Below are 13,760 nucleotides of genomic sequence, written 5' to 3' on the forward strand. Positions count from 1 at the left end.
ACTCCAGGAGTTGGTGATGGACAGGGAGGCCTGGAGTGCTGCAGTTTGTGGGGTCGCGAAGAGTCGGACACGACTGAGCCACGGAACTGAACTGAACCTAAGGTACCAAGCTCTGTGCCGTGTGCTTTTATTCTCATGAACAACACTAAGTCAGCTTGAAACACTGCACTCAGGGCTTGCCTGGTGGTCCAGTGGTTGACTTTGCACTGTCGATGCCGGGGGCGTGGGTCTGATCCCAGATCAAGGAACTAAGAGCTCATGCTCCCTGGTACTGTCAGAAAAAGAGAGAGATGCACTCAGCCATCACCTCCCCGTGCACACTGTCCTCAGCATTGTCTTCCATCAGCGTCGGACCCTCTGCTTTGCCCCGCCCTCTGCCCCCTAACATTACCTCTTTGAATCTGTGTTACATATCTTGGTGTAACATTTCTTTTTGAAAAACATTGCATTTTCTTTTAATTATTTACTTGGTTGCACTGGGTCTTAGTTGTAGCACGTGGGATCTTCAGTTGCCGCCTGTGGAATCCGGTTCCCTACCAAGGGTCGAATGCAGGTCCTCCATATTGGGAGAATGGAGTCTTAGGCACCGGGCCGCCAGGGAAATCCCTTGGTGTCCATTTCTGCCCTTCCTCTAGACCTGTTGTCCAAGATGGAAGAGCATCAGGGAATCAACACACTTGTTAGGAGTTGCTCTCATCCATCCAGTGATACTTGGAAGTTAATGGAGAAATACATCCTCTTCCTCAGGTGAGTTAGTTGTAGGTGTCCTCCTGTAGTCACTTGCTCACAGACGCACGTGAAGTGGCTTCTCCTCTTTCAGTCTTATATCCCCTCTGCCCCCATCTGTGCTTCTTGGGGTCACCTCCCAGTACTGCTGACTTTCAAATCCTTGTTTCAGTGTCTGATTCTGGAGGACCCAAACCAGGGCAAAGGGCTGTCTACCTCTGGATCACCTTTAGGCTTATCTCCAATCCCTCCTCCCACTGAACGCCACATTTACCCTTTGTAATCACCCCCCACACCCCCAGGCTTTCATGTCACCTCACTGCACACCCTTGTTCCCTCCCCTGGAAATCCACGACTATTCATTTGGCATTCAAAGACCTCTGTGCCCTGTTTGGGCTTCGCCTCATGCCTTTCTCCAGCCCCACTCCAGCCCCACACAGGGGAGCGTGTATTTCAGCTGCAGGATTCTGTTCCCCATCCTGCCAAAATGCCCTTCAGTGATCCCACCTCCTGGCTTTTGCACAGATGTCTTCCTCTGCCCCAAATGGCATGTAAAAGTTTTGCCTCCTTTTCTGGTCTACCTTCGTCCACGTGGCTGAAAAGAGTTTTGTTCCCAGCTACAGGTCCTGCTCCCCACTCTCAGATTTGCAAGTGAAGACACGGGTTCTAGTTTATGCTGCAGTTTTTTGCTGAACTGGATTTCCCTGTGACAGCACACCAACGCTGGCTATGCGAGGTCATGAGCCTTACACGGAGTACAGGAGCATTAAGTGAGAACAGAATGAAAATGCCCTTTGCACACTGATCTTGTAAGACTTCCACGCACAATGTGACTAACTTTTCTGCCTTGTTAACTCAAGTTTATGTATGTGGCATTTTATTAACATGCGACCTAGCTCTAATATTTTGGGCTTCCTACCCAGAAGGAAGGAAGAAGCCTCCCTAATCATGAATTCCTCCTTCACAAAACCTTTGCCCTTGGAGATTCACTTCTGTGCATCTCTTTGATAACCTTGAGGATATTGATTTGATCATGAAAAGGAAAATGGTTGAAATGTGTGAGGTTTAAAATAGCACTTCACTGCGCACTTGGATCACAGGCTGGACCAAAAAAAAAAATGCTTCTTGATGTGCATGTTATTTGCTGCAAAACAAAACAAATTGCTGAATGTATCCCTGAAATCAGAGGAAAGGGAATCCCTGAAGAGTTTCTAGTGAGAAGGGATGGTAACTTGAAATGCATTGTATGTTACCCCTTATTTGAGCCAGGAAGCATATGGGGCAGGTAAGGGCAAGGATTCTACTGTGGCTTTAAATCCTGGCTCCACCACTTCCTAGCTGTGTGATCTTAGTGCAAAACCTGTCTTCAGTTTTTGCACCTGTAAAATGGGCATAATGATGGACCCTGCTTCTTAAGGTTGTTGGGAGGGTAAGAGAGTGTCTTTATATATACATATATATACAAGGGGTGTGTGTGTGTGTGTGTGTGTGTGCGTGCGTGCGTGCGTGTGTGTGTGTATGTATATATATTCAGCTTGAGGGGAGCTAAATGCTTTTTTTCAAAGCTTCTGCTTACTCACTCAGTTGCTCAGTCGTGTCTGACTTTTTGCAACTCCGTGGACTGGATTCTTCAGGAAAGAATACTGGAATGGGTTGCCATTCTCTTCTCCAGAGGATCTTTCTGACCCAGGGGTTGAACCCCAGTCTCCTGCATTGCAGGCAGATTCTCTACCATCTGAGCCACCAGAGAAGCCCCTTTAAAGGCTTGTCTCATCTCAACTCCTATTTTTTCTATGTAGCCTCTAGTTCCTTCATCGGAGGATTCTTCTCGGATGTGTTTTTTTTTTTTTTTTAATATTTTCTTTTTTAGCCACTGGTGCCTTGCGTTTTAATAGCAGGGCTGTTTTTGCAACAACTGTGTATGTAGAATAACTGATGCCAGGCAAGGTTATGCTATGCTGAATACTTTTATTTGTATTTTTTAATGTAAACATGATTTGCTTTGTAGGCACAATATAACGAAAGCTCTAAAGCCACAAATACATTAGACAATGCTTCAGTTCCCTTGTATCAAGCTGACATTATGGTGAAGCCTGCACAGTTCCTTTAAGGCAACCTGAGACATTCTGTACACTTCCTTCAGGAAAACAACCACGTGGCGGCAAAGATGCTTCAAACAAGAGTGTTAAACGGTTCATTTTGATACTTTAATTTTTCCCCCCGGTCTTCATGGCATTAGTTGATCTTATTGGTCAAACACTAGTTTTCTCTTCTCCTTCTGTATTTCACGGAGACAAAAGGGTTTTCTTTAACTCACCAGCACAATTTGTGATTAAAGTTGAAGAAACAGACTTGGGAAAGAAGGTCTTTTCATGCTAACCCACTGGACATAACAAAGGGCATTTGGCTTCTGAACGGACAGTTCTGTCTCCCCAGCCAGAGAAGAGACTTGGGATGCTCACAGGTGTCTGTTCCCCCAGCCCAAGAAAACGCCATTTCTGTCTAGCTCACCAGGAATGCCACTTGGGTAGCGGCTCTTCTTAAGACCTCATGGAACACTTGGCTGTGGGAGAAACAGGACCAGTAGCACAGCATTTAGCAAAAGTGTTGGGAGAAGGGGCAATACAACCTCTATGTGATCTTCCTAAAGTGGCCAAGACCTGGAATACTGGCGTGTCCTGGGGTAGGAAGAGACGCTGATGTTGGCGTCTCCTTTTGAGATACACATGTCCCTTTGCTCATCAGATGGCATCACCCTTTCTCATCTTCATAGCTTATGTGTACGTACAGTGAGGAGACACTTCTTTCAGATAAAGATTTGGCATAAATAAGTCATCATCACAAGCTTAAGATAGGGGAAAAAAAGCACATGTTCAGGGAGGTGACATTTGTTACAAAGGGACTTAGGGAATAAAACAGGTAATTGCTGAGATGCGTTCATTGCCATCACTTGGGGAAAGAGTGGGTTCTACCCTAAGGCTCAGTGGTGGAGAGATTGGGCAATGTGGGAGCCCTTTGGTAACCGTGTGGGCTCCTGTGTCTGCAGCTTGGTCTGCTAGTGATGGAATCAACCCCTTGGGACAGCAGGACCGGGAGAAGGTGATGAGGACCCCCCCGGCATCTGACTCTCTTTCTCTTCCTCCAGGGGAACTGTTCGCCTCAAGCCATGTCAAGTGGGGTGGGGCTAGGGGTGGGCTCCTTAGGAATTTGGGAGCTGGAAAGTTCATCAAGGGTGTGTGATCAAGTAGTTTGGTCCCTGATTTCTGAAAAGCAGGGTCTTGCAAAGAGTCTGCACCATGATTTTTTATTTCAGAGGAGAGGAACGCACATTTGGCATCAGATAATAAACATCAACCTTTTGTATCACTAGAGTTTGTTACATGTAGGAACATGCTTTGGCAAGAAAAAAGATACTCATTGATTTTTTCCCCCCAAATAGGGCTCAAAAAGGGGGTCTTCCCTGGGGGAGGAGGGGAATCTACGGTAAAGGTGGTTATCCAGTACCTGGAAATGAAAAGAGGAAGAAGGGTAATGCCATGGCAAGTGTGCAAACAGAGGCAGGTCTCAGGAGTGACTTGGAAATAGTCCTGCACCTGGCACATTTTCTTAAAATGAAATCTATACGCAGCCAGAGGATTTTGCTCTCGTGATGGGGTTTCAGAGGAGGAATCCCCGTGGCTGGTCCTCACACTTTGCTGTTGACCCATCTTCTGTCCTGAAAAATGCACATCTCTTCCCCTATGTTTGTGGTTAAGAACCAGTGAAGGGATCAAGCATCAGAGGGTGGGAGGAGGGTCTTCCAACCTTTTGACCATGAAACACCTGAATGAAGGTGAAGAGGTTGCCTCTTCAGTGGGAGGAAGTAGAGTACGACTTGGGGAGATCCTACAGTTAATGGGCTCGTGAAAACATCTCCCGGCCTACCCTCTTTCTGCCGGCCAAACCGGCAAGTGCTCCTGTCGGAAGCATGGGTGGCTGGCAGCAAAAAGGATCACTGGCCCGAAGAATTCTCGGATCTGGACGGTGCTCTCTGTTAACACCTCTCAACCCAAACTCGTTTTTGCCGACGTCTGGCCTCCTAAGCGACGGACCTGTGGGCTCATATTGATTTTCAAGGCTGTTCTAGAACTGTCGAGAAGGACCCAAAGATGGATGGTTTTGAAACAGAGAAGAGGGCAGAGTGTAAAATACACAGATGGGGGAGGGATGTAATACCGCGTGATATGGGCTTGGCACTTAATTTCAAAAACAACAGTGATCAACAGCTTTTTTTTTAGCTCGGCTGACAGCAGACAAACACGACACGCACTGGACTACAGCGTTTGTTCACTGGGGCACAGGAGGGTTTTCTCAGCTGGGTCCTCTTCTCCCAGAGCATCCCTCTGTCCTCCTGCCCGGGCCGCGGGCTACTGGATGAAGGGCATCCTCTCCTTGTTCTCGCTGTCTCCCTCGTGGTCCTCCTCCTCTTCGCCCGCCTCGCTGGTCTCTGTGCTGTCGTTGGCCATCTGTAATCCAACAGAAACAGGGATAGGCCCCTGACTCTCGGCACCACCCCCTCCTTCGTGGTCTAACCTGGAGCTGGACTTTCTCTCTGGGCTACTGATGAATGCGGGGCCTTCTCCCTGGAGCTCCACCCCTCCACCCTCCTGCCTGCACAAGCCTGCTTCTCCTTTAGCACACAGCCCGCCTCCTCAAGGAAGCCTTCCTAGACTTCTCTAATGGGAACAGTCCCCCTGTTGTGAGCGCCTCTGTGGCCCGGATCCATGGCTACCGTGTCCCATCTATACACACGGCTTGTGAACAGATGACACCCTGCCCCGCTGTGGGAACTGCAAGCGACCGGGCAGATGAGCCAGGCTCCTGCTTTCTTCCATTTTATCTCCTGCAGCTAGCAAAGTGCCGGACACACACAGGAAGGCAATGTGCGTTTTAGAACAGTGAACACATAGTGGTGAGAGTTCTTCCTTATTAGTATACACGCCATATTCACCACCGTGCAGGTACCTCGTGTCCATCACCCCACTTTTTCTCTTCTCAACAGCCATGACGTAGTAGCCATAGCAATAACTATTGCTGGCAGTTGTTTTGCAGCGGTGCAAAGGGAGACTCAGAGGTGACGTGTAAGCGGAAGTCGTGAGGCAGCGGAGGTCAGCAGGCTGCAGAGAAGGTCGCTAGCCCTCTCTGGGGCCCGGGGCAGACGCCAGGCCTGGGGCGGGGGCGCCGTCTGACGCCGCGGGGTGTGCAGGCAGCAGCTCCGTCTCGGCTCTGACCCTACGCACGGTGTCAGATGAGCCCTGCTGTACTCGCCCGTCCCCATCAGGAGAAGGCCCCAGCAGAACAGATGTTCCCGCTGCTTGTAGGCACGTCCGCTTCCGGACCTTCGGGCAGCCTGCTGCCCCCACGCCTTGTAGCCCAGACGGTTTCGAATGGCGGGTGTGCTCCCTGCAGTGGGTTCAGTGGGGCAGACTCGGGGCCTTTGATGCCCCCTGAGCTCTGACAGTGGCCGCTCTGCCAGGAGAGTGTGCCCCAGGAGCCCCTAGCTGCACCCACCCCCCCACACATGCTGCAGGGCGGTGACGCGGCCCCACAGAGCCCAGACCCTGTGCTGTTTGCTCTCCCTAGAAATACCCTCACCGCTGGCTGCCTCTCCTTCAAGCCTCGTCTCCATCCAGGAGGGACGGGCCCCTCCCGCCAAGAGATGCTCCCCGGACCGCAGGTCTGAGCTGGCCCATCTGCTGTCAGCTCAGGTCCCAGGGGTGAAAGCCCCCCTGAGCTCCAGCAATGAGGACAGCGACACCTGCCACGGTACGGCCTGGGCTTTCACTCAGAAAGGTGGCTTTGCAGCTCCTGTCCTGTTAAGAATCCTCCTGTGGTCAAGCAGGCCTTCCTACCAGCCCCACCACCCAACAGGACCTCAGGTGTAATGGAGGGCAGGAAGCCAGGAACAACTCCGGTGCTTGAGAGCAATAAGTGGTCCAGTCGGGCTCTAGACCCCTCCTCTAATGGGACTGAGATAGACTCGGTCACGGGTTTACAAAACAGAACACAGGTGCACAGAAGCCCTGCGATTCTAGCCTAACCGTAACCCCTTATCTGCCTCCAAACACTTGCTGGCCCAGTCCTGGGACTTAGAAAACATTTAGAAAATTATATCCAGATTGCTATCAGTCACTTCCATGTTGTAAAATATCCTCTCACTAAACTGTCCTTCATTGTGTGAAATGGCCATTATACCCAAACCACATTCTGGTTTCAAAAGCAAGGAAACACTTTTTAAAGCATGCACGTTGGACTAAAACGTGCCAGGATTTTAGTTCTTCCTCTTTCATCAACCACTGATGCAGCTCCAAAGCTAAACATGTGAGAAACCAAAAGTCTTCCCGAGTATTTTCTTGGTTAAATCTTTCCTAGAACTTAGTTTGTACGAAACAAAGTTTTATGCACGTCACTGTAACTGACTGATGAGGGCGTATTCAGATCCAGTTTACAGACAGTGGAGCTGAAGCCAGAGTGACGACTGCCCAGGTCATGCAGGGGTTCAGAGCAGGGCTCAGGATCCATGCAGCCTGGGGGCAGTCTGTGTGTTGACCGCCACACTGCAGAGCCCCTCAAGGGACCCTTGCAAGAGGGTCTGGGATGTGTGTGTGACATGCTTCACTCCTGAGGGACAGGGTGTGTATGGGGGGTCCCCACATGTAAGGGTGTGGTCCTGGTAAGAGAAAACAAAAGCCCTGGGGCCAGCAGGAGGCAGCTCGGAGGCAGGTGGCATCACTCTGTTGGGGATCTGAATGTGAGTTTATGAACCTTTACCAGGAATTCCTCCCACCTGTAGCCAAGAGTGAGCTCGGGTAACAGGCCCGGGCTGTGGTTTCTGTCCTCTCCCCTCTGCCCTCGGATGGCTCTGGAAATGTTCTCGCCGAAGCCTTTTCCTTTCCTTATTGGCGTTCATCCCATCTGTGACTAATCCCTCACCCACTTACCTGGGGTCTCCCCCACCAGCCCCAGCAGAGAGCTGAGAGCAGAGAGCTCTCCTCCACCGCACGTGTGCCTGCCTCTGAAAACCCTCTCCTGCCGCAGTGAACAGATGCCTCTCCTTTGACTCACCAGTGGCGTCGGGGTCTTTTCTACGTCCAGAATTAACTTGCCGATGTTCCCTCGGTCGTGGATTCGCTGCATGGCCTCCTTCACCTGGGAGACAGGGAGACAAAGGTGAGGTGAGACGTCACCCAGGTGACAGGCTAGTTCAGTCGCTCAGTCGTGTCCGACTCTTTGCGACCCCATGGCCTGCAGCACGCCAGGCCTCCCTGTCCATCACCAGCTCCCGGGGTTTACTCAGACTCGTGCCCATCGAGTTGGTGATGCCATCCAGGTGACGAGAGGACCTGGACAAGCCAAACCACTCGCTGCCCACCAGGGGGCGCTGCAGTCCAGGTTTAGCAGCTCAACCGGCGGTGGTTCCCAACTTAAATTCTGGTTGTCACTCACACTCTTTGTTGTTATGCAAGCAGTTAGGTTTCCTGGGTCTAAAAAAATGAGCGTGATAGCTCCAGAGATGAAAAGAGGAACGTTTCTTTAAAAAAAAGAAAAAGAACTGGGGGAGGAAAGGCCTGTGGGGTTCCAAGAGTTACATGCTGCAGAACGTGTCAGGGCCCATTAACCAGAGCAAATTTTGACCAATAAAATTGTAAAATTATTTTTCTAGGGTCATCTGTGCCCAGCTTACTCAAATGTTACATAATCTGGTTCGCAGTTTGGCTAAAATGGCCCATGACCCAGGAACATTTTTCCCACCCGAGTGGAGGCGTCTCCAGACTAGCGTTTTCTCCAGTGAGGGGGCTTCCTGTTTCTCCCCAAGTGACAAGGGCTTGTCAGACAAGCACACAGACGCCTCCTGGGCCCCCTTTGCAAAGGCAGGTGTGGATGGAGTGTGATGGGGGCTTCCAGCATTTCATTGTTGCCGTATGGAAAATGAACACTCGGGGGTGCTGTGGGGATGAAATAAAAGAAGGAAATGGTAACAACGCCAAGCTTGGCGTGGATAAATCCTCCGCATCTCAGTAAAATCTAAATGGGAGTGCAACATCTCTTGATTTTTTTTTTTAAAGAAACAACAGAACTAGTTAAAATATTTTCCCTGAAGTTTCAGTTTTAAACATCTTTGTTCATACATTCATTCAATCCACAAATATTCACTAATTGTTGCTTATAGGCTAGGTGCCATATCTTAAAAAAAGTTTTTTTTAAGTAAATTAGGGTGTCTGTCTGCCTTTGAGGAACTCAATCTGGGATTTATGGAGCAGTGTTTGCTTATAGAAAAACCAAAGCCAACTTCCCATTTGAATGAAAACTTGAGAGAGCCATTAAGAGGTGCATATTCTAATTGCTTTTGTAGGACTTTTGTCCTAAAGACACAATTCAAATTATGGGGAAAAAATTACCACAGAAAAGATACTCAATTGCTTTCAATGGCAAAACATTGGAGCAACTTATATGTCACAGAATAAGGGAATGGTCAAGTAAACCGAAGTTCTGACATATATCTACCGATTGGAAATGTTTTGTGGCTGTTAAAGTGCTAATTATAAAGACTGCAGTAGGATTAAATGCCTTTATAATACAGTTAAATGAGAAAACCGAGGTGCATATCTTTACATCTCCATAAAAACGTGGGCATCCTACAGTAACTAGAAAGAGATTTAGATATAAAACATGATGTAGGGGAAATAGGCGCCTTTCAATTCTAATGTCCAAACATGTTTATCTGGTAACCTGTTGTCAAACCAGCGGTCATTGTAAATTCAGTGTATCTTTAAACGCGTTCTTTGGACAAGGTAGCGTTGGTCGGAATCAGCCTCTTTTGTAGACTGATGGCATCTTGTGACTGTTGAGTTCCCTGCCCCTGGTACATAATCCAGGAGGTTTCTCCCATTTCTGTGATGAACATTGCTTTCCAAGTGCTTTCGTATTTCAGTGCTGACAACTACTGTTTACTAAGAATCTTTAAATATTGTGGCAGGCAGCTTCTAAAACTGCTCCCAACCCCTTTCTGGGACTCACCTCCGTGTGTATCCCCATGACCCATCCCCGCCCTCACCATTAAATGTGAGCTGGACCCAGCAACCTGCTTCTAACAAACTGAGTATAGCAAAAGTGATGGGATGTCCCTTCCTGATTAGGTTATGAAAGACTGACTTCTGTCTTGCAGTCTGTCTCTTTCTCTGGCTCTTCTTGCTTTCTTGTTCTGATGACACAAATTGCCATGTTGTGAGCTGCTCTATGGAGAGGTCCCCCCATCACCGTGGCAAGGAATGGAGGGAGAACTCTAGCCAACAGCCAATGAGAAGCTGATCCCCTCCATCCAAAAGCCCCCAGGCTCTGGATCCTGCCGACAGCCAATGAGAGGGCTTGGAAGCAGATCCTCCTTCAGTCCAGCCATGAAATGAGGCCACAGCCTTGGCTGACACCTTGACTGCAGCCAGAGGACCCAGCTAAGCCCTGCCCAGAGTCCTCACCCACAGGAACAGAGATCATGGAGTTATTTTAAGTCAGTAAGTCTTAGGGATAATTTGTCATGCAGCCACAGATAATTAATACATTGTTACCTGGAATGTATAATTCTTCCCTTGCAAGGTACATATTATCCCATTCTACAGATCAGTACCTTGATGCTCAAAGACATAAGCAATTTGTCCAAAGGTTACATGGCTGTGGGCGACAGAATCGTGTTTCTGACTCAGTTTTGTCAGACTTCAAAAACCAATGCTTTTCCCCAGTTCTGCCCAGAACATGCCGCTTCCTTTGATGCTCACATAATGATTTCCCAGAATTCAGTTGTTTATTACCCAGGCAAGTTATTAAACACCTGGAAACTCCTTGGAGATTAGGAACAGTTTTTAAACTGCTTCTCCAATAAGGTAGAGCCCAGGGAGACAGAAAAGCTGATTGTGGTGCTGGGAAAAGAGCTCCCTGCCGGGCTGGCTCTAATCTGCATATTTTTTGTAGATTGCTTTCTGAAATGAACTGACGCCTTGAAGTTCCATACATGGGGGATGGAGAAAGGATTAGGAATCTGATCCCCAGTCATGCTGTTTGAGTTTACAGTCCTCCTGGGCTGCTGTTGGGGGTGGGAAGAATCTTTTATGACAGCTCTCAGAGGGAAAGAAACTCAGTACCGTTTTTTGATCAATTCTTTATGAAGCACAGCGTGAAGCATTTTACACATGTTGCTTCATTTTATCTGCACCTCAAGCCTCTTAGGTGACCACAGGCAGGCATCAGAGTTTCAACAGAGGAGAAACCCGAAGATGAAAAATCGAAGGGGTCTGTGGCAAGTCATCATCTGAATGGTGTGGGAACCACATGGGAATTGAGACTGCAGCTTGCCCTTTCTAGGACTCTGGGAAAACCAGAGCAGATGGGTCTCTACTGTGTGCACCCCAAAGCTTCCCTCCAGTGACATCATCAAAAGATAAAATCTGCAAAGAGAGATGTTGCTCCCAAGTTGCCAGTTTATGAGCTGAAGCACCTGCGTGGGTGACAGTGCCCAGAAGATGGAAGTGACAACGTTCAGAAAGCTGCTGATCTGCCTTGTGGCTGCCAGGGAGCTTTTTCTAAAGCACACCTCTGCTTGGAGCCTCTCCCCACTGCATTCAGGAGGAACATCCAGCCAGTGTGGCACAGCCTGTCACAGTGACCACTGAGCACGCGACACTGAGCACTTGAACCACAGCCGTCCCAGCTGTGATGTGCTGGAGTGTGAAATACACAACGCACTTCAGTGATTTAATCATAATGAAAAGGAGTGCAGACTCTCTGCTTCATGTCAGGAGATGGCTAGTGCATGCTCAATGCATGGAGCAGGGCGCCGAAGCCAGTGCTCTGGGGCAGCCCAGAGGGATGGGGTGGGGAGGGCGGTGGGGAGGTTCAGGATGGGGGACACGTGTGCCCGTGGCTGATTCATGTCGATGTATGGCAAAAACCACCACAATATTGTAAAGGAATTATCATCCAATTAAAATCATTAATTTAAAAATTTCAAAACAATAGCATTTTAAGTATCCTGGGTAAAGGAAAACATATGATTAAAATTAATTTCACCTATTTCTACATTTCTGTCTGTGAAAGTGAAAATGTTAGTTGCTCAGTCATGTCTGACTCTTTGTCACCCTATGGACTGCAGCCCGCCAGGCTCCTCTGTCCATGGGATTCTCCAGGTAAGAATCCTGGAGTGGATTGCAGTGCCCCCCAGGGGATCTTCCTGACCCAGGGATCGAGCCCACATCTCTTATGTCTCCTGGTTTTTTTGGCAGGAGGTTTTTTTGGGTTTTGTTGGGTTCTTTACCACTAGTACCACCTAGGAAGCCCCAATTAGACCCAATTAGAAGTGTAAAAAGAAGCTGCTGAGATTCACTTTAATAATATATTTTCTTTAACCAGATTATTATCTATTATCTTATATACCTTATACCTATAATCTTATTATCTTATCTGTTATCTATCTATGGAGAAGGAAATGGCAACCCACTCCAGTGTTCTTGCCTGGAGAATCCCGGGGATGGGGGAGCCTGGTGGGCTGCCGTCTATGGGGTCGCACAGAGTTGGACACGACTGAAGCGACTTAGCAGCAGCAGCAGCATCATTATCTATCTGAAATACTATCATTTCAATGTATGCTCAATATAATAAAAGCTATGGATGAAATATTAAGTGTTTGGAAGCCAGGGTGTACTTTCCTCTTAGCACATGTCTCAGTTCAGACCAGCTGCACTTCAGCTGCTCACATCTGCCGTATTGGAGAGTGCAGCCTGGATGGCATGACAATGACACCAACCTCAGGGATCCCAGTGCAAAGGAGCGTCTGGCATATGACAGCTTGCAGAACAAACGAATGAACGAGCAAAGGAGTCGATTTGTGCGGAGAGTAAGACATCACCCGGCTGAGCTGGCCCAGAGGTTTCTGTCTGATCCATGCCACGTTCCAGAGCCCCTGGCCCAGGCGGCATGCTTGGTGGCTGCCGGGGCGGCCCAGTGCAGTCTGCTCATAATCAGGGCGTGGTCCCCCACCCAGGCTGAGACACCCCTGCCAGCTGCGGGACAGATGGACTGACTGCAGCCAGGATCCCAGCTGTGGGGCTGGCCAGAGCTGGTCTCAGCAGCTGGATTCTCCAGCCTGAGAGGATGGTGGCAGGAGGCAGGGGTGATATCCCCACTTCCCAGGCTCTGCTTTGACTCAGCAACATCATTCCAGGAAGCTGCTTCACCTCTTTGCTCCCCATCTTCTTGATATGTTATTCTGTCCACCTGTTCATTCGGTCGGTCACTCAGCCAACAGTGCCAAAGCCCTTTTCCAGGAGCTGTGTGCGGAGTGGTGGTCGAAACAGACACTCTCTCTGTCCAGAAGGAATCACAGTTTCACTTACTAAACAGGCTAGTCGTCATAAGAAGAGTTCCACGATCTAAAAACTGTTTATTTCACCCCAGTGGGTGACAGTCCATCAGAGTTGGTCGTGTATCCCTAGTTTGTGTTCCAACCAAGTCCCGTAGCATTCAAGTTGGTGTTCACGCATGACCCCTGGGGAAACGTGATTGGCTCAGACTGTGTTCACAGAGGAACACTAGCTGTGGTCGTTCTTCTTTCCTCCTGCGACGGATCTAGGAGAAGTGGTTTTCTGGAAGTTGCGGAAAATGATGATGAGCAAACCCACAAGATCCCAGCCATCATGAAGCTCATGGTCTTAATCAAAATGACTCAAATAAATGTAGGCTTGCCACTGGGTAATTCTGAGATGGTGTTAAGAGAACGTGGATAGGGGAACTGACCTGGTTGGGAAGATCATGGAAAATTCTGAAGAAGCGACAGTTGAGCTGGGTTTTAAAGGATGAGTAGAAACATGACTAGGAAAAGAAGGGAGAGAGGACCATCGCAAGAAGAGGGGGCTGAGTATGAAAGGAGAGACTGCAAAGAGGCCAGCGGACATGAGGACAGAGAACAAAAGTGAGCATCGGGCAAGATGCTGGGGAAGTTGGCTGGGGAT

General features: G+C 48.8%; 1 protein-coding gene across 1 annotated transcript in view; it reads right to left on the bottom strand.

The window, feature by feature from the left end:
- Positions 1 to 2,674: 2,674 nt before the first annotated feature.
- VAT1L (vesicle amine transport 1 like) overlaps positions 2,675 to 13,760 on the bottom strand; it is a 166,025-nt gene continuing 154,939 nt past the window's right edge. The window contains exons 8-9 of the mRNA XM_005905698.3: positions 7,831 to 7,914; positions 2,675 to 5,231 (exon numbers count right to left, since the gene is read on the bottom strand). Of these exons, the coding sequence (XP_005905760.1) occupies positions 5,133 to 5,231; positions 7,831 to 7,914 (183 nt within the window). The 3' untranslated portion in view covers positions 2,675 to 5,132. The remainder of the gene's footprint in view (positions 5,232 to 7,830; positions 7,915 to 13,760) is intronic.

The sequence above is a fragment of the Bos mutus genome, chromosome 18 (assembly GCF_027580195.1).
Source record: "Bos mutus isolate GX-2022 chromosome 18, NWIPB_WYAK_1.1, whole genome shotgun sequence".
In the NCBI taxonomy this organism is placed as follows: Eukaryota; Metazoa; Chordata; class Mammalia; order Artiodactyla; family Bovidae; genus Bos; species Bos mutus.